General features: G+C 44.1%; 3 protein-coding genes across 5 annotated transcripts in view; 2 read left to right on the plus strand and 1 right to left on the minus strand.

The window, feature by feature from the left end:
- Nucleotides 1-13,259, plus strand: part of plekhm1 (pleckstrin homology domain containing, family M (with RUN domain) member 1) — a 66,663-nt gene extending 53,404 nt beyond the window's left edge. Inside the window, exon 12 of one of the 2 annotated variants that reach the window (XM_067969065.1) lies at nt 12,220-13,259. In XM_067969065.1, coding sequence (XP_067825166.1) covers nt 12,220-12,292 — 73 coding nt within the window. In that variant the 3' untranslated portion in view covers nt 12,293-13,259. The remainder of the gene's footprint in view (nt 1-12,219) is intronic. The other variant, XM_067969064.1, reaches the window with a different exon arrangement.
- A 413-nt stretch (nt 13,260-13,672) lies between these two features.
- On the minus strand, nt 13,673-14,398 carry LOC137300077 (putative nuclease HARBI1). The gene has a single exon (XM_067969173.1). The coding sequence runs from the start codon at nt 14,396-14,398 to the stop codon at nt 13,673-13,675; it is 726 nt and encodes a 241-aa protein (XP_067825274.1).
- A 4,960-nt stretch (nt 14,399-19,358) lies between these two features.
- Nucleotides 19,359-26,068, plus strand: part of LOC137300001 (rho GTPase-activating protein 15-like) — a 170,820-nt gene continuing 164,110 nt past the window's right edge. For both annotated transcript variants that reach the window (XM_067969068.1, XM_067969069.1), the window contains exons 1-2: nt 19,359-19,440; nt 23,882-24,322. The gene's annotated coding sequence lies outside the window, so the exon portion shown is untranslated. The remainder of the gene's footprint in view (nt 19,441-23,881; nt 24,323-26,068) is intronic.

Below are 26,068 nucleotides of genomic sequence, written 5' to 3' on the forward strand. Positions count from 1 at the left end.
AATGACCTAATAATATTGGTGGTCTACACTAGTGACACATTGCACAATACTAAGGTGCAATTGCCACAAGGTGGCTTCTAAAAACTGCACAGATACCTTGACTTTCATTCATTGAGTAGGAATCATCTAGTGCCTGTTTTCTGGGATTGTACATGGTACACAGTAGAGGTGTGGGAACAGGGTACCCTCTCCATCTGTCAGCCATGGTTGGCCTGGTTCCGCCATTGAAAAAGTTACCAGTACCTGTGCTATTTGGTTAAAATCTTGGCACACATTTCCAAGTTATTGAGTATTTGACACATGTACTCATATAAGTAGAGTTCCAGGCAACTTGTGAAAGGAACTTCATATCTGATGAGACCACGCCGCTTATGAAGTTTGGATGAATTCCAATAGAAAATACCAATTCAGAAAACATTGTAAGAGAGCCAATCTATGACTCCTTAAACTCTACCTAGCTTAAAAAAACTATTGAATAAGAAACGGCCAATGAGCACACGGAGTTAATTTTACAGATTATGTACAAATGATAGTGTCACAGACTATACCCAAGTTGTTGTTGTAATGAGAGACACACCACATTCTTTTTCTGAAGTGTCTTATGGTATATCTGTGTGGACATCCACACCCATAATCATGGCGCAATGGGAGCAGGTATGATTCCCCTAGTCTACTGAATTCCCTATTCCAGCCACACCACTGTGGGGGGAACGGTGGGGGGAAGGGGGTTGGGGAGAGTGGGGGGACACTGAGTGGGATGCAGGTGAAAAAAAGCACTGGCAAAGTTTTGGATGAAACATGCCTTTTGGCCCAGTTGATCTTATTCTTCAGATTAACTGGTGATTCATCTCATTGCTGTTTGTGGAATTAATAAAGACCAACCTTGGGTTACTCCATTTATAACCTCTTCCCAGTTAATGGCTATCCTCAGATTTCAAGACAATTATCTATCCTGTGTCATATTTTAGCTTCAATTCTATGGCTTCTTGCTTTGATCATTATTCGTAGGTATGTAACTATGTCAAAAGTGGATAAATATTTGAAGCAGAGGAAGATACAGTGTTTTGGGGAGAGCAGAGCAATGGAATTAGTTTTGGATTACTCTGGTAAAGAGTTGGCACAGACACAATGGGCTGAATGGCCTATTTCTCTACTATAAAGATTTGATTCTAGTAGAAGCCCACTTGTCCACCACCCATCTCACTCAACCACCTCACTAAATCAACTGCTTTTTCTAAGTCCTATTTGAAAAGCCAATCGTGCCAATGAGAATTGTGCTTTGTTAATTCTAAGAAGCAATGAAAGGACCCCACCCAAAACATTAACCTGGCTTTTCTCTTTTTAGCTACATAGGAACATGTGAAAATGACAGCCAGGAACTACTGGTCCATCCAAGCTGTCCCACACAGTTGTGATGCCATGTGCATCACAATACACACACTCCCCACCCCACCCAGAGCTATGTAATCTCCTGGGAGAGGCAAAAAAAACAAATTTAAAAACCCAGGCCAATTAGGGGGAAAAAATGGAAAATTCTTCTATGACCCCCTTAGGTGATCAAATCTAGTCCAGAAAATAACATTGGCCCAGCTTAACATTACAGGATACCTAGCTCCTGTACAAGGTGATCTCCAGCCCAGCCAGAAACAGGTCCAGCTCTCACTTGAAGGAAAACAGCGAATCAGCATCCACCACAGGAGCCGGCAACCTGTTCCACAGCTCCACTATTCCCTGGGGAAAGAAAATCCACCAAACATCCAACCTACTTGTGCCCTTACATAATTTGTAAGCGTGACCTCAGGTCCTCCCTAACCTATTAAGTTGAAATTATTAGTCTACATAAAAACAATCATAGAATCATAGAATAGAATCATAGAATGGTTACAGCACGGAAGGAGGCCATTTGGCCAATCGAGTCCATGCTGGCTCTCCGCAAGAGCAACCCAGCTAGTCCCACTCCCCTGCCCTTTCCCAGTAGCCCTGCAATTTTTTCCTCTTCAAGAACATGTCTAATTCCCTTTTGAAAGCCACAATTAAATCTGCCTCCACCACCCCCTCAGGCAGTGCGTTCCAGATCATAACCAGTCACTGTGTAAAAAAGGTTTTTCCTCATGTCGCCTTTGGTTCTTTTGCCAATCACCTTAAATCTATGTCCTCTGATTCTTCCCTTCCGCCAATGGGAACAGTTTCTCTATTTCTACTCTGTCTAGATCCTTCATGATTTTGAATACCTCTATCAAATCTCCCCTCAACCTTCTTTGCTCTAAGGAGAATAACCCCAGCTTCTCCAGTCTATCCACGTAACTGAAGTCCTTCATTCCTGGAAACATTCTAGTAAATCTCTTCTGCACCCTCTCTAAGGCCTTCACATCCTTCCTAAAGTGCAGTGCCCAGAATTGGACACAATACTCCAGTTGTGGTCGGACCAGTGTTTTATAAAGGTTCATCATAACGTCCTTGCTTTTGTACTCTATGCCTCTATTTATAAAGCCCAGGATCCCGTATGCTTTTTTAACCACTTTCTCAACCCGCCCTGCCACCTTCAACGATGTGTGCACATATCTAGTCCCTTTTTTATTTTATAAACCTCGATCAAATCACCCCGAAGTCTACGCTTCTCTAACGTACAGTCCCAGCTCATTGATCCTATCTGGGTAACTAAGGTATTTAAAACTGGGAATTAATGTTGTGAGCCTCCTTTGCACCCTTTCCAAAGCCTCAATATCACCCACCATATGAGGAGACCAAAACTGGGCATGGTATTCTAACTGAGGCCTAACCAAGGTCTTGTACACCTGCTTTGTGTTGACAGAATTTTATGCTTTAATTCAGATTTACAGCATTTACAGATTTTTTTTCCTTTTAAAAACTTCATTGCATTTCCTGATTATGGTGGGGTGACATTTTTCACTCTTAACACATACGCACATCTTTACAGTTTTGGGAAATGCTCTCTCAGTGTGTGAATGAATTAACCCCTGTAATTAGAAATAAGTTATTCAGCTGTTAAACGTGCGAAGTGTGCAGTGCAATCAATACACAGAGGGTTGACCAAATTTGTTCGAATTTTACAAAATATACACTGGCAAACTCTCCAACAGTTAAACTGCAACCAGTTGTTGTCAGTCTGTAATCAGTTGGCGCCATCATATGGCTGAAAATGTAATCTCCACTTTGGTTGTCAAGAATAATCAGTGATTGGCCTATTTCTGGGAGGTGAAAGCTTCTCTTTGATTGTGCCACGTGAAATAACTGTTACCCAATCACACCTCTTAAAAAGGTCAGCTGCTCATTGATGCGTTTACATCAATGAAACAGCCAATCACATCTCATAGTGTGTAGTTTCCACCAGGAGTATTAGCTAAATGCGCACCAAGATTGGTTGATTTCACTCTGAAAAGCTGTCTTCACTTCAGTTTTCTCAGCTCCATTTATGGGTGTGAAAAAATGAGAGTTTGCAGTCTTTGATACTCATAAAATATAACAAAAAATAAAAAAATCACTTCAGGGCAATGGTTCAATATTTTTTTAACAGCAGTTACTCATTGAATTGAATATGGTTCCCCAATGAGCTACAAGTAGAGAAGGGATCTAAAAAAGGAAATAAGAGGGGCAAACGGAGTGTATGATAATAGATTAGTGACTAACATAAAAGGGAATTCAAAAGTCTTTTATAAACATATATAGTAAAAAGGTAGTCAAAGGAAGGCTGGGGCCGATTAGGGTCAAAAAGGACATCTTCTTGTGGAAGCAAAGGGCATGGCTGAGGTATTAAATGAATACTTCACATCAGTCTTGACTAGAGAAGAGGATGTTGTCAATGTAGCAGTAAAGGAGGAGGTAATAGCAATATTGGATAGGACAAAAATAGATAAAGAGGAGGTACTTAAAAGATTGGCAGTATTCAAAGTAGAAAAGTCACCCGGTCCAGATGGGATGCATCCTAGGTTACTGAGGGAAGTAAGGGTGGAAATTGCTGAGACTCTGGCCACAATCTTCCAATCCTCCTTAGATATGGGGGCTGTGCTAGAGGACTAGAGGAGAACCCCTGTTCAAAAAGGGGAGAGGGAAACTTTTAGAGACAATAATCTGGGACAAAATTAGTTGACACTTGGAAAAGTATGGGCTAATAAATGAAAAGTCAGCACAGATTTGTTAAAGGAAAATCGTGTTTGACTAACTTGATTGAGTTCTTTGATGAAGTAACGGAGAGGATTGATGAGGATAATGTGTTTAATGTTGTGTATATGGACTTTCAAAAGGCTTTTGATAAAGTACCACATAATAGATCTGTTAGCAAAATTAAAGCCCATGGGATTAAAGGGACAGTGACAGTGTGGATACAAAATTGCCTAAGGAACAGAAAGCAGAGAGTGGTGGTAAACAGTTGTTTTTCAGCCTGGAGGGAAGCGTACAGTGGTGCTCCCCAAGGGGCGTTATTAGGACCACTGCTCTTTCTGATATATATTAGTGACCTGGACTTGGGTATTATAGGGTATAATTTCAAACTTTGCAGATGACACGAAACTCAGAAATGTAGTAGACAATGTGGAGGATAGTAACAGACTTCAGGAGGACATAGACAGACTGGTGAAATGGGCAGACACATGGCTGTTGAAATTTAACTCAGAGAAGTATGAAGTGATACATTTTGGTAGGAAGAATGAGGAGAGGCAATATAAACTAAACTGTACAATTTTAGAGGGCGTGCAGGAACGGAGAGACCTGGGGGTGTATGTACACAAATCTTTGAAGGTGGTAGGACAAGTTGAGAAGGCTGTTGAAAAAGCATAAGTGATCCTTGGTTATTAATAGAGGCATAGAGTACAAAAGCAAGGAAGTTATTCTAAACCTTTTTAAAACACTGCTTAGGCCTCAGCTGGAGTATTGTGTTCAATTCTCGGCACCAAACATTAGGAAGGATGTCAAGGCCTTAGAGAGGGTGCCAAGGATGCAGGACTTCAGTTACGTGGAGAGACTAGAGAAGCTGGGATTGTTCTTCTTCGAGCAAAGAAGGTTAAGAGGAGATTTGATGCAGGTATTCAAAATCATGAACAATTTTGATAGAATAAATAAGGAGAAACTGTTTCCCAATGACAGAAGGGTCGGTAACCAGAGGACACAGATTTAAGGTGTTTGGCAAAAGAACCAGAGGCGACATGAGGAAACAATTTTTTACACAGCGAGTTGTTATAATCTGGAATGCACTTCCTGAAAGGGTGGTGGAAACACATTCAATAATAGCTTTCAAAAGGGAATTGGATAAATACTTGAAGGGAAAAAAATTACGGAGCTATGGAGAAAGAGCAGGAGAGTGGAACTAATTGGATAGCTGTTTTAAAGAGCCGACACAGGCACGATGGGCTGAATAGCCTCCTCCTGTGCTGATAATATGAACCATGGAAGGTGTATGTGATCCATAATATTGATACATCACACAATAGCCACTGTAAGCAAAATTCGTAGTTTTGATAAGTTCCACAAAATACCTTGACTTTTATTCATTGTACAGAACTATTTACCTCCTGGTCCACTGGGGACTGTGACAGGTAACACACAAATAATCACCTTTTACAACACAATTGGGATATTTTTTGAAAGTTGATGAAACTGATAAAGAAGGCTTTCTTAGTTACTGAGCCATACAAACCAGGGATTGCCAAATTTTGATGCCTGGTCTGTGCTAGGTTAGCTGATCTCAGCCTGGGTACCTGCTCCTAATCACTATCCAGTGACTTCTGTAAATCTGAATATCGGCCGAGTGTGGATTGAGGCTTAGATGCAATATTCTTTGCAGTCTCATTGCCTGTAACAATCACTCTATAGACTGACACATGAAAGATGGTGAGCTGTCAGCATTTGTGGAACTGTAACCCAACAAGGAGCGGAATTGGCAAAAAATAAAATAAAGTTACACCAACTGATTTGGTAGTTGTGGCATTTTCAGAGCAGTTTGAATGGATATTACCAACTTATACTGCCCCATCCATACTGTTCACTGCTAAAGCAAAGCAGAGTACTGCACATGTGGATTTAAAAACATGTGTCCATTCACTGGTCTATGATCCTCAGTTAGGAAGTCATAGACCAGTGACCATAAACCAAAAGTTTGGCCGCAGTTATTTGTTTGTTGAGATGAGATGGAAGTTATTTTTTGGAGTATAACTGGGGCATGCAGATTCATTGCTCCTGTTCATAGAATCTTATAGCACAGTAGGAGGCCATTCGGCCCATCGTGCCTCTGCCAGCTCCTTGAAAGAGCTATCCAATTAGTTCCACTCCCTTGCTCTTTCCCCATAGCACTGCAATTTTCTCTTAGTTGTAACATTTCCTGGGGAGAAGTGCCAAAGACATCATCTGATATAAGTAGCAACCCTATCCTGTGTAGCTTTGAAAGATATTTATTATAAAGAAGATTTATTGTTACTTTGCTTTTACAGAACAAATTGACATGGAGATTAATAGAAAAATGTTGGGACTGACTTATTTAGGACATTAGGTGGAGTATTTTGCAGAAGGGAACTTTCCAATTGAGGGCAGCCGAACTTGCTGAGGATTTTGCTATCCAGCACTGGCATATGAATGACCATATTTATGAATAAAGCAGCAACGATTAACAAGCGACAACTTTTTGACTCTAGATTAGTGACGACACACAGAATGTACACCATTTGTCTGTGGGGACATTTTCTAATTGGCTTTTTCCACCTTTTCTTAATATGACCCCAGTATAATTGTCAGCTGAATGCTCTGTGTGGGGAATACCATGGGGTCAGCTTCCACTTGTACGGTAAAGACACCCAGGTCTACCTCTCCGTCACCTCTCTCAACCTTCCCATTGCCTCAGTGTTGTCAGACTGCTTGTACAACAGACTTGGATGAGCTACAATTTCCTCCAGTTAAACATTGGGAAGACTGAAGCCATTGTCTTCAGCCTCCACCGCTAATTCCGTACACTTGCCACCAATTCCATTTCCCTCTCCATCCACTTTCTCAGGCTGAGCCAGACTATTCACAACCTTGGTGCCCTATTCAACTCCGAGCTGACCGTCTGACCCCATATTCTCTCCATCATAAAGACTACTTACTTCCACCTTTCCGACCTTATCCCAGCCTTTCTGCTGCCTCATAAATGCCTTTGTCACCTCCAGACTCAACTCTTCCAATGCTTTCCTGGCTGGCCCCCTATCCTCCGCCCTCCGTAAACTTCAGCTCATCCAAAACTTGCTGCCCATATCCTGCCCCTTATCTAGTCCTGCTCACCCACCACCCCTGTCCTTGATGACCTACATTGCTTTTTGGTCCCCCAATGCCTCAAATTTAATTTCTTTAATGTGTTTAAATCCTTTCTTGGCATCTCCCTTCCTATCCCTGTAACCTCTACAACCCTCCCTGCCCCAACTCTCCTTTCTTCTGACTCTGGCCTCTTGTGCAACTTGCCCCCCTTCACCCCATAATCGGCGGCCATGCCTTCAGCCATCTAGGCCCTATGCTCTGGAATTCCCTCCCTTAACACCTCCTTTTCTCCATCTTCCTCTTCTCCTTTAAGACTCTCCTTAAAACTCACCTATTTTCACCAAGCTTTTACATAGAAACATAGAAAATAGGAGCAAGAGTAGGCCATTTGGCTCTTCAGGCCTGCTCCGCCATTCAAAATGATCATGGTTGATCATCTAACTCAGTACCCTGTTCCCGCTTTTTCCCCATATCCCTTGATCCCTTTAGCATTAAGAAATATATCTATCTCCTTCTTGAATACATTTAATGACTTGGCCTCCACTGCCTTCTGTGGTAGAGAATTCCACAGGTTCACCACCCTCTGAGTGAAGAAATTTCTCCTCATCTCGGTTCTAAATGGCATGCCCCATATCCTGAGACTGTGACCCCTGGTTCTGGACTCCCTAGCCATCAGGAACATCCTTCCTGCATCTAGTCTGTCTAATCCTGTTAGAATTTTACATGTTTCGATGAGATCACCTCTCATTCTTCTAAACTCTAGTGAATATAGGCCTAGTTGATCCAATCTCTCCTCATACGTCAGTCCTGCCATCCCAGGAAACAGTCTGGTAAACCTTTGTTGCACTCCCTCCATGGCAAGGACATCCTTCCTCAGATAAGAAGACCGAAACTGCACACAATACTCCAGATGTGGTCTCACCAAGGCCCTGTATAACTGCAGTAAGACATCCCTGCTCCGGTACTCAAATCTTCTTGCAATGAAGGCCAACATACCATTCGTCTTCCTAACTGCATGCTGCACCTGAATGCTGTCTTTCAGCGACTGGTGTACAAGGACACTCAGGTCTCGTTGCACCTCCCCTTTTCCCAATCTATCACCGTTCAGATAATAATCTGCCTTTCTGTTTTTACAACCAAAGTGGATAACCTCACATTTATCCACGTTATACTGCATCTGCCATGTTCTTGCCCACTCACCCAACTTGTCTAAATCACATTGGAGCCTGTTTGCATCCTCCTCACAGCTCACATTCCACCCCAGCTTTGTCTCGTCTGCAAACTTGGAAATGTTACATTTAGTTCCCTCATCCAAATCATTGATATATATTGTGAATAGCTGGGGCCCAAGCACTGATCCCTGCGGTACCCCACTAGTCACTGCCTGCCACCCAGAAAAAGACGTTTATTCCTACTCGCTGTTTCCTGTCTCTCAACCAATTCTCAATCCATGCCAGTATATTCCCCCCAATCACATGTACTTTAATTTTGCACTCTAACCTCTTGTGTGGGACCTTATCAAAAGCCTTCTGAAAATCCAAGTACACCACATCCACTGGTTCTCCCCTATCTGTTCTACTAGTTACATCCTCAAAAAACTCCAGTAGATTTGTTAAGCATGATTTCCTTTTCATAAACCCATGCTGACTTTGTCCAATCCCATTAATGCCTTCTAAGTGTTCTGTTATCACATCTTTTATAATAGACTCGAGCATTTTGCCCACTACTGATGTTAGGCTAACTGGCCTGTAATTCCCTGTTTTTTCTCTCCCTCCTTTTTTAAATAGTGGGGTTACATTTGGCACCCTCCAATCTGTAGGAACTGTTCCAGAGTCTATAGAATTTTGGAAGATGACCACCAATGCATCCACTATTTCCAGGGCCACTTCCTTTCGTACTCTGGGATGTAGATTATCAGGCCCTGGGGATTTGTCAGCCTTTAGCCCCATTAATTTCCCTAGCACTTTTTTTACTAATACTGGTTTCCTTCAGTTCCTCCCTCTCACTAGACCCTTGGTTCCCTAACATTTCTGGCAGGTTATTTGTGTAATCCTTTGTGAAGATAGAACCAAAGTATGTGTTTAATTGTTCTGCCATTTCTTTGTTCCCCATTATAATTTCCCCCATTTCTGACTGTAAGGGACCTACATTTGTCTTCACTAATCTTTTTCTCTTGACATATTTATAGAAGCTTTTACAGTCAGTTTTTATGTTCCCTGCTAGTTTACTCTCATACTCTATTTTCCCCTCTTAATCAATCTCTTTGTTCTCCTTTGCTGAATTCTGAACTGTTCCCAATCCTCAGGCTTGCCGCTTTTTCTGGCAATTTTATATGCCTCCTCTTTGCATCTAATGCTATCCCTAATTTCTATTGTAAGCCACGGTTGAGCCACCTTCCCTGTTTTATTTTTGCGCCAGACAGGAATGAATAATTGTTGTAAATCCTGCACACGTTCTTTAAATATTAGCCATTGCCTATCCACTGTCATCCCTTTTAGTAAAGTTCCCCAATCTATCATAGCCAACTCGCACCTCATACTTTCGTAATTTCCTTTATTTAGATTCAGGACCCTAGTTTCGGATTCAACTACTTCACTCTCCATCTTAATGAGGAATTCTATCATGTTATGATTGCTCTTCCCTAAGGTACCCCACACAACAAGATTGTTAATTAATCCTTTCTTATTGCACAATACCCAGTCTAGGATCGCCTGTTTTCTAGTTTGTTCCTCAACGTATTGGTCTAGAAAACCATCACATACACACTCCAGGAATTCCTCCCCCACAGTATTATTGCTAATTTGGTTTGACCAATCTATATGTAGATTAAAGTCACCCATGATTATAGTTGTACCCTTCTTGCATGCTTTTCTAATTTACTGTTTAATGCCCTTCCCTACATCTCCACTACTGTTTGGGGGCCTATAGACAACCACCACCAATGTTTTCTTCCCCTTGTTGTTTCTTAGTTCCACCCATACAGATTCCACATCGTGATTTTCCGAGCCAATATCCTTCCTCACTATTGCATTGATTTCCTCCAGTACTAACAACGCTACCCCACCTCTTTCCCTTTTTGCCTGTCCTTCCTAAATATTGAATACCCCTGGATGTTCAGTTCCCATCCTTGGTCACCCTGCAGCCATGTCTCCGTAATCGCAACTATATCCTGAACGTTAATATCTATCTGCGCTGTTAATTCATCTACCTTATTGTGAATGCTCCACACATTAAGACACAATGCCTTTAGACTTGTCTTTTTAAGATCGTTAGTCATCTTAGTTTTATTTTGCACTATGGCCCTATTTCTTTTCGCCCTTGTTTTCTCTGCCTTCCACTATTGCTTCTTCCCTTTCTGTCTTTTGTTTCTGTCCTTGTTTTCCCCTCCTCTGTCTCCCTGCTCAGGTTCCCAACCCACTGCCATTCTAGTTTAAACCTTCCCCAACAGCACTAGCAAACACCCCCGCGAGGACATCGGTCCCGGTCCTGTCCGGATGTAACCTGTCCTGCTTGTACAGGTTCCACCTTCCCCAGAACCGGTCCCAATGTCCCAGGAATCTAAATCCCTCCCTCCTACACCATCCCTGCAGCCACACATTTATCTGGTCTATTCTCCTGTTCCTATCACTACTCACTAGCACGTGGCACCGGTAGTAATCCTGAGATCACTACCTTTGAGGTCCTGCTTTTTATTTATCTCCTAACTCCTTAAATTCACCTTGCAGGACCTCATTCCTTTTTTTACCTATGTCGTTGGTACCAATATGGACCACGACTACTGGCTGTTCACCCTCCCCCTCCAGAATGCCCTGCAGCCGCTCCGTGACATCCTTGACGCTAGCACCAGGGAGGCAACATACCATCCTGGAGTCACATTTGTGGCCGCAGAAATGCCTATCTGTTCCCCTTACAATTGAATCCCCTATCACTATAGCCCTGCCACTCTTATTCCTCCCCTCCTGTGCAGCAGAGCCACCCGTGGTGCCACGAACTTGGCTCTTGCTGCTTTCCCCTGATAAGCCATCTCCCCCAACAGTATCCAATGCAGTCTGTTTGAGAGGGAGATGGCCCCAGGGGACTCCTGCTCTACCTGCCTAGTCCTTTGACTCTGCCTGGCGGTCACCCATTTCCTTTCTGCCTGTGTATTCTTTACCTGCGGTGTGACCACCTCACTGAACGTGATATCCACGATAATCTCAGCATCGCGGATGCTCCACAGTGAATCCACCTGCGGCTCCAGCTTCGAAATGCAGTTAGCCAGTGGCTGCAGCTGGACACACTTCCTGCACACATGGTCGCCAGGGACACCTGTAGTGTCCATGGCTTCCGACATAGTGCAGGAGGAGCATATCACGGGTGCGAGGTCTGCTGCTATGACTTGCCTTAGATTTACACTGCGTTCACCTCTCGGATTCTCTTCCCACTCTCTAGACTCTCCTTTTATACTGTGCTCACCTCTCGGACTCTCCTTTTGCACTGCGTTCACCTCTCGGAGTCTCCTTTTACACTGCGCTCACCTCTTGGACTCTCTTCTCGCTCTCGGACTCTCCTCTCGCTCTCGGACTCTCCTTTTACAGTGCTCTCGCCTCTCGGACTCTCCTCTCACTCTTGGACTCTCCTTTTACACTGCGCTCACCTCTCGGACTCGCCTCTCGCTCTCGGCCTCTCCTCTCGCTCTTGGACTCTCCTCTCGCTCTTGGACTCTCCTTTTACACTGCGCTCACCTCTCGGACTCTCCTCTCGCTCTTGGACTCTCCTTTTACACTGCGCTCACCCCTCGGACTCTCCTCTCGCTCTCGGACTCTCCTTTTACACTGCGCTCACCTCTCGGACTCTCTTCTCACTCTTGGACTCTTTTAATCCACCCACCTAATATCTCCTTTGTCTTCAGCAAGAAGTGAAATATGATCATCTTAGTTATATTAAGTAGCAATATTTTTACATTGCCAGTACTAATTCATATCTGTCTCTTCTCTCCTCCAGGGCCTTCACATGTAGAACAGCAGTCTGTAAACTTTCCGGACAACGATTCTTCAGAGAAGCTGATTCCTTCTGAGGATGTAATGTCACAGGACATATGCTTACCAGGCACCAGCACAGATATGTGCACTTCAGTGGGTCCTGTTATACATTTAGTTGGATTTTCACCTGGTGAGTCACAGTTCACAAGTGAGCACGAGCAGACGTTGGTGGCAGGGGCAGCTGTGGAGAGTCTGTGTGGGTGGGCGCACTCGTCTCCAAGCTCTGATCAGCTGGACACAGATGCTGAATCCCTGAGGCCATCGATGAAAAGGAGAATCATAGAGGGACAGCAGCAAACGTGCGAGGAACTGGCAGACATGCCACGCACACTGTCCACAATAGCCGAGAGGAGGAGTCCAGCTCAAACATTTGTGGATTGATGTCACAGGCCATTGCGAGAATGTCCTCCACGGATGGAGTGGCCTCCTCTGTGGAACTTCAATTGCGGCAATCAAATCAGTCTATACAGGCCACGACCACGGTCGTACAGACTTTGGATGCCTACATGCCTGCTGCCTTATACAGGATGACAGATACACTTATCCGTGGCCTTACAACGTGTCATTGACCTGCACCAAGCTGTTTCCCCGCAGAGAGGTAAGAGTGATGTGCCACTGGCCCAGAAGAGGGATGATGGCGAAAGGGGACATGGAAGTGGGAACTCCACTCAAAACGCTCCCACATCTCACCCGTTACCCACCCCTCAACCAGTACCAGACATACTGCCTCCTCTCCCGCTGGCGCAGTCTTTCGCAGGGCCCTCACGGACTCCAAAACCCAGAGGTCTTTGGCCAAGAGTATCTCAGCAGTTAAAGCAGGGATCTGAGCAGCCTGACTCTACCTCTGCTAAAGCCACAAGGGTTGCACCTGTAGGAGTGTTAGGCAAAGGAAAAGAAAAGTATTGTAGTTCACCAAGGGTATGCACATTGGCGTTTGTGAAAATGTTACGTTATTAAGTTTCCTTTTTTATGACCTCACATAAAGTTTATTAATTTGCACCACTTTTTGTGTTGTCCATTCTTGCCTGGGTGTCAACTCACCTTTTCAGTTGCTTGGTGATGAGCGTGAAGATATGAATTGATGGGACCAATTGGTGCATGTGCAATGGGTGGATGGCTGTTTACAGAACTGCATTGCGTCAGTGGGGGGGGGGGGGGGCCGGGGAATGTGATAGTTACTTTCGTTCAACGTGAGTGACTAACTGAACCTTCGAGCTATTAGGGTATCCCTGGCATCCCGAGCAGCAATGTGTGCAGCTGGTCTGGCATTGGGGGCCCCATCTACATCTTGCTCCTCCTCGGCCTCCTCCTTTTCATTGGAATTGTCATTAGATGATGAGTGATGAGCAGCTTGTTCCTCCCCACCTCTAATCCTCACTGTTGCGCTATGTTGTGCAGAACGCAGCACACCATAATCATCCTAGAGACCCTGGCGAGTACTGAAGGGCACCTCCAGACCTGTCCAGGCACCTGAAGCGCATCTTGAGCATTCCAATGGCTTGCTCAATGACATATCTGGTTGACATATGGCTGGCGGTGTAGTGCTCTTGGGGTTCATTGGTGGGATTCCTCAGAGGTGTAATCAGCCAGGTTTGAAGGAGATACCCTTTGTCGTCCAGCAGCCACCCCCTAAGTCTGCTTCCAGGTACTAACAGGTTGGGGATGTTGGACTGCCACAGTATGAAAGCATCATGGCAGCTCCCAGGGAATCTGGCCCAGACCTGCATGAACCTTTTCTTATGGTTGAACACAAGCTGAACATTGATGGAATGAAATGCCTTGCTGTTGACGAATGCTCCTGGTTGATCTGGTGGTGCTCGGATTGCCACATGTGTGTAGTCGATGGCAACCTGTACCTGTGAGAAGCCAGCCAGAGACGCAAAACCGAGTGCCCGCTCATTCTGGCTTTTGTCATCACAGGGAAAGTTTACAAAACTTACAGCCCTGGCAAACAATCCATCTCTCACCTGCCTTATGCAATTAGGTGCAGCCGACTGATAAACCCTCGATATGTCTCCGGTAACGCTCTGGAAGGAACCAGAGGCAAAAAAACTGAGGGCGGTGGGGACTTTCACAGCCACTGGTAATGCATGACCACCAGGTCCAGCAGGGAGCAGCTCTTCTCCCAGGAGGCTGCACATGTCTGCGACCACCTGACATGACAATCTGAGCCTCTGGAAGCACTGCTCTTCAGAGAGGTCAAGGAAGCTGAGGCTTTGTCTGTACACCATTAGGGTGGGTAGTACCTCCTGAGAACTTGGCCCCTCTGTTGCTCCCCTCTGAGTTGCTCCCCTCTCTGTTGCTCCTCTCTCTGTTGCTCCTCTCTCTGTTGTCCACCTCTCCGTTGTCCACCTCTCTGTTGTCCACCTCTCTACTGTCCACCTCTCTGTTGTCCACCTGCAGCTCCCACCACAGAACGACCTTGCTGCCATGGATGGTGATTGTCTTCCTCGTCCAACCTAAAGCAGCCATGGCGCCACCCATCCTGATGTTCGCTGTGTGAACACCTCTAAACTTTACCGATATGTCTAGCACATCAAGAACTCTCACTAAACCATTTCCCAGAGGATACTAAGAAAGCAGCTGTGAGCACTGAGCCTTTATTTATATCGGGACACCTGACCTTTAACCATCCCCATAAAAGCCGCTCAATTTCGCCTCCGTTTTATTGCTGAATCCCGGGAAACCCGCGCTGGAGGCAGTCATTTCAAATTGCTGCCAAAAATCTCATGAACGGACCCTCATTAACATATTATAATGATGGACCCGCCTCTTGAGAGCAGGTTAATCGGCGGCACCCAAACACACCTCTATTAAAACCGAAAGTTCGAAGCGGGTTGGGGTCGGGTTTCAGATTTGTGAAATTTTAACCTCCCCCCCCCCCCCCCGCCCCCAGCTCCCCGCCACTGTCCCGCCCGTCATAGGGGGTTAAAATCCCCCCCCCCCCGATGTGTTCATTTGCTCTGGATTTTAACTATCTGACCTTTTTTTTAACTCGTTTTGTTTTTCGTGTTTTATCTCTACACCATCATCTCCTATTTGACACCTCCATCCTCTCCGTTCCTCCCCCCCAGTGATGAAAACTCGACTGTTTTTTTATACTCTGCACTGCTTGCTATTTTTCTTGCTTCTGCCACTGGCTAAACAAGATCAAATTAAGTGTTTCCTCATGGCCTTCGACCAGGCTGTTCACCAAACCACTCTTTCAAACTTGCTTATCACCTTGGTTCTGAATGAGACTTTTTCGATTTGGTCTTCTTTTTAACTCACTGTGTTCATGTACTTCAGAACTGGCCCACACTCACTGAAACAGAATCAGACGCACATGCTAGTAGACAACAGTTCAACCTACAGTTCAACCTAATGGTGCACAGTCCAGAGGTCTTAGAAGTTGTTAGTTGAAGGAGGTGTTCTGCCTTTTCACACTTTAAGCTGCAACATGTTGTTAAGGGTAGGACAATGACTGGGTCTAAGTTTGTGCACTTGCAGAATGTCCCTGATATATGTGAAAACAAATTCTGGTCAGAAGTGAAAATACAGAACCCATCATTTTTAAATTTTAAAGACCACCTCATCATAAAATTAGTATTAAAATGGTAGCCTAATAAAATGATGATGATTTTAAAAATTAAATGTAAGAGATTTGAGAAGAATTAACCTGCAGAGGATGAAGTACCTACCTCCATTTCTTTTCCGTCCCCCTCATTATTTTTTTTTCCTTTCTCTCACCAATTTTATCTCCTCCTGTCTAAAGGCATCAACCCCTTACTGGGTCCGGATCCACAGGTGTCAGTCACTCTCCAGTAGTTCACCCAATGTGCGAGTCTTGAAATCAGGCTATTCTACCACGGGGGCATCACAGCAGAGCCCTGTCCTCTCCACAAACACACACTTACTGCATGTGCCACTGGATAGTGGTGAGGAACAGGATATGTGATGAGTTATCCCCTCCCTAACCAGGATTGCAACGGTAACTTTTAACACCACTGGTGTCACTCCAACTGAGGTCAACTAACTCAGCATGGAGAAGGGACCTTCCTGATCTGTGTGGCTCAGTTACTCACTGCAGCCACTGGGGAGTTATTAAGTAACTAAGTCAATGTAAACCTTGCTAGTGTAGTGGGGTTCTAATATAGGGATTCAGCCTGCCTCAAAAAACAACCTCAAAAGACAGCACAGCCCCTTCAACTCATGAAATGGTAGATTGTCTATCCTTTCCTAGTTATATTATTGAATATGTTAACAATTGTGATGAGTAGCAAAATGACTTAGTTACTACAGGCATAAGTTGCTATCGTCTGTAGTTAATTTCTAAGTAGAAGTTAGTGTTCTTATCTCTTGCCTTACAAAGACTGTTCAAATAAATCAGTAATCTTTAAAAATACCGGCGTTTTTGCACTCGTTAAGATGAAGGACCTTAGTGATGGGGAACGGAAAACTTTCCCATTACAGGTACCCAGTGTCAACATCAAGCACTCCCCAGTCATGTCATGTACCGCATGGTTAGATGCAGAGTAATGCTCCTTCTACTCAGCCTTACCAATATACCTTCGCGCCAGTCTAAGAAGAACATTCCAACTGCACAAGTGTGACATCTTGATTTCTTACACCAGCACCATCAAGTGAGTATGTTTGTCGATTTAGTTTTGTGCTGTTGGCCCATGTCTACTCGGTACTGGATTGAGTCTACCCAAGATCATTTTGTAAAACCCTTCACCTCTCCACCTCGCTCTTCTCCTTCAAGACCCTCCTTAAAATCCACCTCTTTGACCAAACTTTTGGTCACCCCTCCTAATATCTCCTTTGGCTTGGCGTCTATTTTTTTGATTAAGCCTTTGTAAAGCACCTCGGGACATATTAAAGGTGCTATATAAATGCAAGACGGCCAGCCAAGAGGAAACTTTAATTCCAAGAGCCTGAGCTGGATTTGGATGCTGAGTCTCAGTGATGAATGGGGAATATTTTAATATGTTACACCATTCCAATTTCCCCCTCACATTTCTGTAATTTATCTGAACACTATGTATTGAGCATAAGAATTTATACTGAGGGATGCCTTTGTTAACAGCCAACATGTATGATTTTTTTTCAGAATTGTGGGTGTAACAGAACGCTCTAAATGTTCAAACTCCAATGTTTTTCCCTTCACCCATGCAATCCAGACATGGAACAATAAATGTTCCCTCAGCAACGTTACTGTTACCTATGAGCAGAAGAGCCAAACTAACCAATTATAATGGTCCATACTGTCAGAATCATGACAACAATTTCAGCACCTATGTTTTTTACCCTGCTTTGAGGTGATGTCACCAACTGAATCCACAGTAAACCTGCCTCGCTCATTCTTATTTTGCCACCTTTTCTAAGCTACAAGATTTCCTATTTATACTTATTTCTGTTTAAACGCATGATATAAACAGAAAACATGTTGGGACCCATAAGACACCATGTTTATCCAAAAGGAAGGTGCAGTTTCCACCCATTGGATAAAGATTGTATTCAATGAGTCCTCTATATCTATATCCTCCCTGAACAAATTACTTATTTTAGATCAAACTTCTCATGGTGTCATGGTACATACTTGACGATGCTGAAAATTACACTTATCAGGTCACGTTTAAAAAAACTTCATTCTTGGGATGTGGGCTTCGCTGGCAAGGATGGCATTTATTGCCCAGACCTAATCGCCCTTGAGATGGTAGTGATGAGCCTTCTTCTTGAACCGCTGCAGTCCCTGTGGTGAAGGTGCTCCCACAGTGCTGTAGGTAGGGAGTTCTAGGATTTTGACCCAGCAATGATGAAGGAACGACGATATATGCCCATGTTAGGGGGTAAGAGAGAAGAGGAGGTTCTAGCTAGCTTTGATTTGTGAAGCAGCTAAGACCAGTTTCTGCTTACCAGTCGCTGGAGTAAGTTTACACTTGCAGAGGTTCTTATATCTGCTTTTGCGTAAACATAAAGAAGATGTTTCCAACGTAGAGAAGATGTTTCCACTTGTGGGGGAGACCAAAACTAGGGGCCATATATATAAGATAGACACTAATAAATCCAATGGGGAATTCAAGAGAAACTTCTTTACCCAGAGAGTGGTTACAATGTGAAACTTGCTACCACATGGAGTAGTTGAGGTGAATAGCATAGATGCATTTAAGGGGAAGCTGGATGTGCACATGAGGGAGAAAGGAATAGGAGGTTACGTTGATAGGGTTAGATGAAGAAGGGTGGGAGGAGGCTTGTGTGGAGCATAAACACTGGCATAGATCTGATGGGCTGAATGGCCTGTTTCTGTGCTGTACATTCTATGTAATTCTATGTAATAAAGTTTTGTGTGGAATTTTTTTTTAGATTATGTCTCTATGAAGCATCTTGGGACAATTATTTCTGTGTTAAAGGCACTATATAAAGACAAGTTGCTGTTGTTTAGTGATCCCTTGCCTTTATAAAAATATTCTATCTGGAGACATGATAAGGTCACAGACTGGTCCAACGCGAGTTGTGAGATTTTCGGCCACATACATAAACATAACCATCACTTGGCTTCACAAATAGAGCCACAGTTAAAAGCACTGCCCTCATGCCAAAGATGTGGCTGCTGCAAGTCATTGATACCCTGACAGACTGATTGATCTAAGTCTCCCGGTAACTACAAGTAGAAGTGCTTTAACTAGTCACCCAGCCACAGCCAACTGGAAGAAGTGGTCTTACACCAAGAAGGCAGTGGCTGTCGTATAAAAGCAGCTGGCGTGAAGCTTGAGCATGAAACTCTTTTTTAAACTTAAAATAAAGTCTGCTGTACCACTAGTCACCTTTTAACAATGAAGGAGAAATGACCACCTCCTCAGATATTTCAGTCATTACAAGTGACGGTGGGAGGCTGATGTGTGTCACTCTGTGCACGTGTTTGAGTAAACGTACTGACCTCTGCCTTCCTCAACTTCTCAACAATGCAAGTCAGAAGTGAAAACAAGGCTTGTGACTGCATTGCTGTGAAAACAGAGCCAAGAACAGCAACTGCAGTACTTTTCTTTCCTTATTCGTATTCTCTTTTTTTATCTTTTCTTTCTTTTTTTATCTTTCTTATTCTATTTCTGACTTCACAGGCTGAGGGAGGATGTGCTCCTATGACAATTTCTATTATTTTCTGTCGCCGCAAACTGATGGAAAGCAACACAATACCAAAGAGGTAAGGCTATCCCATATTCATAGTGAAATTGAATGTGCTCTTTTTTTTGTTCAGTCAAGTATCTGATACTTGAGGAAGTCCTTTAGCAAACTTAAGAGTTTCCAAACCAAGCAATTGAGTAATCTACACTGGCAGGGTTCCTATTTGTCCGATATGGAATGCACACTCTTTCCCCATAGGGAGATGCCTCACTTATCCAATTCCAAAGAAATTAAGCAAAGGTTGGCAATAGCCAAAGCTTAGGTTCCAAGGGGACAGGGGAAACTGCTGAAATTTAACCAGCTAATACTCCAGTTTGCGGAGTGCTGTTAGACTTCCCAGTGTTTGACCAGCTAAGACTATCCTGCTCATTAGGGTACTGCCCTTCAGGATTATCTGGAGCCAAGTGGAAGAAATTCCAGCCCCCAGTGAGAGGTCTGCCCCTCAGCTGGCTGGTCAGAGGACTGAGGTCCCAGCTGGGTTGGGTATCGGACTAATGAGTTTGTCATGCAGCATTGACTTGGTTCCAGTGTTCCATGAACAGTCAATTTTGCCACTGTGCACAAACCTCGTGAAGAGTCTAATGAGCCAATTTTACCAGACAACAATGAGATTGCCAGCTGTATAATTCTGGGTTGGATGGTCTGATTTTTGTCCAGTCATTTCTAAAATTTGAACCTGACAGCAGAGCCCACTTCTTCAAAATATAGAAGTAATTTATTTCTGTTGCTTCTGTTCCTTGTATTGTGGAAACGTTGGTTTATTAAGGGTTTCAGTTCATTTTCACAAATGCCTGAGAAATACAAAATATGATTTTTTTATTCGTTCATGGGATGTGGACGTCGTTGGCGAGGCCGGCATTGATTGCCCATCCCTAATTGGCCTTGAGAAGGTGGTGGTGAGCCGCCTTCTTGAACCGCTGCAGTTCGTCTGGTGAAGGTTCTCCCGCAGTGCTGTTAGGAAGGGATTCCAGGAATTTGACCCAGCGACAATGAAGAAACGGCGATATATTTCCAAGTCGGGATAGTGTGTGACTTGGAGGGGAACGTGCAGATGGTGTTGTTCCCATGTGCCTGCTGCTCTTGTCCTTCTAGGTGGTAGAGGTCGTGGGTTTGGGAGGTGCTGTCGAAGAAGCCATGGCGAGTTGCTGCAGTGCATCCTGTGGATGGTACACACTGTAGCCACTGTGCGCCGGTGGTGAAGGGGGTGAATGTTTAGGGTGGTGGATGGGGTGCCAATCAAGTGGGCTGCTTTGTCCTGGATGGTGTCGAGCTTTTTGAGTGTTGTTGGAGCTGCACTCATCCAGGCAAGTGGAGAGTATTCCATCACACTCCTGACTTGTGCCTTGTAGATGGTGGAAAGGCTTTGGGGAGTCAGGAGGTGAGTCACTCGCCGCAGAATACCCAGCCTCTGACCTGCTCTCGTAGCCACAATATTTATATGGCTGGTCCAGTTAAGTTTCTGGTCAATGGTGACCCCCAGGATGTTGATGGCGGGGGATTCGGCGATGGTAATGCCGTTGAATGTCAAGGGGAGGTGGTTAGACTCTCTCTTGTTGGAGATGGTCATTGCCTGGCACATATCTGGCGCGAATGTTACTTGCCACTTATGAGCCCAAGCCTGGATGTTGTCCAGGTCTTGCTGCATGCGGGCTCGGACTGCTTCATTATTTGAGGGGTTGCGAATGGAACTGAACACTCTGCAATCAACAGCGAACATCCCCATTTCTGACCTTATGATGGAGGGAAGGTCATTGATGAAGCAGCTGAAGATGGTTGGGCCTAGGACACTGCCCCGAGGAACTCCTGCAGCAATGCCCTGGGGCTGAGGTGATTGGCCTCCAACAACCACTACCATCTTCCTTTGTGCTAGGTATGACTCCAGCCCCTGGAGAGTTTTCCCCCGATTCCCATTGACTTCAATTTTACTAGGGCTCCTTGGTGCCACACTCGGTCAAATGCTGCCTTGATGTCAAGGGCAGTCACTCTCACCTCACCTCTGGAATTCAGCTCTTTTGTCCATGTTTGGACCAAGGCTGTAATGAGGTCTGGAGCCGAGTGGTCCTGGCGGAACCCAAACTGAGCATCGGTGAGCAGGTTATTGGTGAGTAAGTGCCGCTTGATAGCACTGTCGACGACAACTTCCATCACTTTGCTGATGATTGAGAGTAGACTGATGGGGCGGTAATTGGCCGGATTGGATTTGTCCTGCTTTTTGTGGACAGGACATACCTGGGCAATTTTCCACATTGTCGGGTAGATGCCAATGTTGTAGCTGTACTGGAACAGCTTGGCTAGAGGCGCAGCTAATTCGGGAGCACAAGTCTTCAGCACTACAGCTGGGATGTTGTCGGGTCCCATAGCCTTTGCTGTATCCAGTGCACTCAGCCATTTCTTGATATCACGTGGAGTGAATCGAATTGGCTGAAGACTGGCTTCTGTGATGGTGGGGATATCAATAGGAGGCCGAGATGGATCGTCCACTTGGCACTTCTGGCTGAAGATGGTTGCAAACGCTTCAGACTTGTCTTTTGCGCTCACGTGCTGGACTCTGCCATCATTGAGGATGGGGATGTTTGCAGAGCCTCCTCCTCCCGTTAGTTGTTTAATTGTCCACCACCATTCATGACTGGATGTGGCAGGACTGCAGAGCTTTGATCTGATCCATTGGTTGTGGAATCGCTTAGCTCTGTCTATAGCATGTTGCTTCTGCTGTTTAGCATGCATGTAGTCCTGAGTTGTAGCTTCACCAGGTTGGCACCTCATTTTTAGGTATGCCTGTTGCTACTCCTGGCATGCTCTTCTACACTCCTCATTGAACCAGGGTTGATCCCCTGGCTTGTTGGTAATGGTAGAGTGAGGAATATGTCGGGCCATGAGGTTACAGATTGAGCTGGAATACAATTCTGCTGCTGCTGATGGCCCACAGCGCCTCATGGATGCCCAGTTTTGAGCTGCTAGATCTGTTCTGATTCTATCCCATTTAGCACGGTGATAGTGCCACACAACATGTTGGATGGTGTCCTCAGTGCAAAGACGGGACTTCGTCTCCACGAGGACTGTGTGGTGGTCACTCCTACCAATACTGTCATGGACAGATGCATTTGCGACAGGTGGATTGGTGAGGACGAGGTCAAGTAAGTTTTTCCTTCGTGTTGGTTCACTCACCACCTGCCGCAGGCCCAGTCGGGCAGCTATGTCCTTCAGGACTCGGCCAGCTCGGTCAGTAGTGTTGCTACCGAGCCACTCTTGGTGATGGACATTGAAGTCCCCCACCCAGAGTATATTTTGTGCCCTTGCTACCCTCAGTGCTTGCTCTAAGTGATGCTCAACATGGAGGAGGACTGATTCATCAGCTGAGGGAGGACAGTAGGTGGTAATCAGCAGGAGGTTTCCTTGCACATGTTTGACCTGATGCCATGAGATTTCATGGGGTCCGGAGTCAATGTTGAGGACTCCGAGGGCCACTCCCTCCTGACTGTATATCACTGTACTGCCACCTCTGGTGGGCCTGTCCTGCCGGTGGAACAGGACATACCCAGGGATGGTGATGGAAGAGTCTGGGACATTGGCTGAAAGGTATGATTCTGTGAGTATGGCTATCTCAGCCCCTTTGCAGGGGTGGAGTCCTTGGTATTTAAATACTGGAACCAGCTGGTCTTCCCCTGCCTTTGCCTCAGTTGTTCATTGTTTGTAACAGGACAATGAGAGTGGGTGGGATTACATGTCCAATTTGTGTCATATATATATTAACATTAAGGTGGAGGGACACATTATTTTTCAGGGAGATTTAAATGAAGAGGTTGTCCTGTTAAGGGGCTGTTGTATCTTATATGTCCCGCATATCTCACCACTGCATCTCTGTCCACCCTTCCTTGGGCCTGAATGTAAGTTCTCAGAAAGCAGTTGGATCCAGGCCAAGGATCTTTGTTGCCGGCTGCCATTGCACGGTGGAGCGGAAAAGATATCCGCATCCTCCAGGGAGCAGCACACCTCCAGTTGGTCATAGCCGGCCAGATCTCCTGTAAGAGCCCGTTAAGGAAGAGGCTAATTTTAATATTAATATTCATATCAGTGCGTGTCTGTAATTTGTATCCACTCACATCCCGGGGTTCCTGTGGTGAAGGAGCAACATCCGTGTTACTGTCTGCCACGACCCTCCCCAATAAAACTGATATTAATCTATCATAACTTGCAACTCATAATTTAATTTCCACTAATTAATTTCTAACCTTTATTATAACAAACTTATAATTATCAATAACTATTAACTAACTAATTACTACTAATTAATTTCTAACTTAGTATAATTATTACTTAGCTTCTAACTTATAATTAATGCATTAATGAACTTGTACCTATTATTAACATAACTATTATAAATTATTGTAAACTTTTATTACAATTCATATTAAACTGAATTTTTTTATAGATGTTAATACTATTATTTCTCTAATTTGCAGAAATGCAGATAGGCGTCTGACAGACCGAGAGTGAAACTCGGCGACTGAGGAAGTTTTGAGATTCGAGCTTCAACAGGAAGCCAGAGACGAACAGTGAAGAGGAGAGAGTCACTGAGAGCAAGTTCTGACCCGCAGAGGGAAAGGAAGGAAGGAGAGAGAGTCAGACTGACTGACTGACTGAGGTGGATACGCGGGGTTTGCTCCGGGACATCCCAAGATCATTGCACAAACAGAAACCACACAACACGGACCTGCCCGAGGACAACCCACGCCAGGGGGGTTGCAGAGAAATTCAAGGGCACGCCGACAAGAAAACGCCCCACAGGGAGGAGAAAATGCAGGAATTCCAGTCACGTTTAGAAGAACCTGTTTGCTGGGCTAAGGCGTTTAAGCACAGCCCTTTCTAAAAGGTGAAGTTCGACCCAGAAGCTGCAACTTCAGGTAAAAAAAATCATATTTTTATAATCGAAGGTTAATTATTTAAAACCTGCCAGCTCGTTTTAACGAGATTTCTGTATTTAGGACTTATTGGAGAAGTAATATCTTTTTTAAAAGTTTGAAAAGAATAAATCTTGATCCTGTAACAATTTTTTGTTAGCTCGGAGTGATGTTCATTGTTTAGAGGGCGCATTGTTTCTAGTTAAAATACAAGGTTTGAAAGTGATCTAGACTAGAGGAAGCGTTTCCGCACTGTGATGGGTTGCTGCATATATTTACATTAAATAGGGCAGTGCTGGAAGTTTGAACTAAAAGCCATTTTCCATGAATCTAGTTGAATTCAAAAAACGTAGCACTGCTTAATCAGGTCACCCAGAAATGGCTAGGTGTGACTTAAAGGGAGTTGCAAAGGGGCATAATTCCATTGTGATTAAAGTTAAACATTTCATTTACTACATTATTTGTTTATGAATATAGTTTAGTATTTTTTTCTTTACACAAATAAAGTAAAATAATCTATTCTTTTTGCGCAGTTTTTATTATTTTTAGAATTGATGTATAAATTGCCCTTTACAGTACTATTTTGTCACCAAGCCACAGTAATAACATTGGTAACAGTTAAATATTCAGTGTGAATGCCTTTACAGGTCATGAGCATGGAGTGCACTGATGGTTGTTGTGTTCACACTGAGAGCTCCTGTTAACATGAGAGACAATACCTGTTAAAAAAAATAACTGATCCCAGGGAGTGATTGGAGTATCATCTAATTTAAGGGTTCAAGTGATGAATGAACTGTTTGAGTTTCATTCTCTGAGTTGTCAACATCAGAGGAAATGTTAAATGTGACATTTTTGATCAGAGCAAGTGACACAGATTGCAAACCCATTCAGAGGTATGGAGCTAATTATCTTCTATTGAGAATGCCATACATCAAAAATAGGTACATTTTAAAACCAGAATAAATGATTGTCACTCCACATGATTGACACGTTCCGATCAGCTCCCTTGCTTTGGTGTCACTTGAAGTGCCTTCTGATTAGTCACTTCCAGGTATCCATTTTCTCTGTATTTCAGTTGACTGATGTGTCCAGTATAAACAGCAAGGTTAGATCTCGAGTTGTTTTTTATAATGGACTTTTTCTTTTTAAAAATGTAATTGTGATTTTATTTGCTAATTTGAGTGTACTGTAAAGAGAGAAGTATTAAATATAAAAATGGAAAATGGTGAAACTGAAGGATGAAAATTGCAAACAAGTCACGGCCGCAAAAGGCAGTGATTCTGATGTGGCCTGATTTCAGTTCAAGGCTTTATCAAATTTACTTTCTGTCTCCATTCAAAAGTGAAATTCTCCAAATGGGTATTATTCTCTAGACTATTCTAGTGTTTACGGAGCAGTGTTGCCGTGGTGACTGCCTGACATTGTTATACTGACTCTTCCATTCTTTGTTTTGTGAGGCAATATTTTTTTAACTCATTGTGTACAAAAGGAGGAATTTATTACCACTTTGGATATTTTAAGTATTGAGCTTCCAACACCTTGTAGGTGACGGCACCACCCAGTGCTGCACCAAACCCTACAGAACAGAGAATCCAATTCGCTCAGTACGGTTTACGCTCAGTAACTGATCTCATCTAGGGCAGAAGTTGGGGGTGCCTCTAGGCAATTGTCCTCAGTGCCTCTAGGCAATAGGGTGGGGAGAAAAACCAGAGTTGTCACTCGCGATTGATATCTAGTGATCCCTGCTGA

Source organism: Heptranchias perlo, chromosome 30 (assembly GCF_035084215.1).
Source record: "Heptranchias perlo isolate sHepPer1 chromosome 30, sHepPer1.hap1, whole genome shotgun sequence".
NCBI lineage: Eukaryota > Metazoa > Chordata > Chondrichthyes > Hexanchiformes > Hexanchidae > Heptranchias > Heptranchias perlo.

Excerpts from the sequence above, each read along its gene's own strand:
- LOC137300077 (XM_067969173.1), bottom strand. The coding sequence starts at position 14,398 with ATGTGCAGCCTCCTGGGAGAAGAGCTGCTCCCTGCTGGACCTGGTGGT.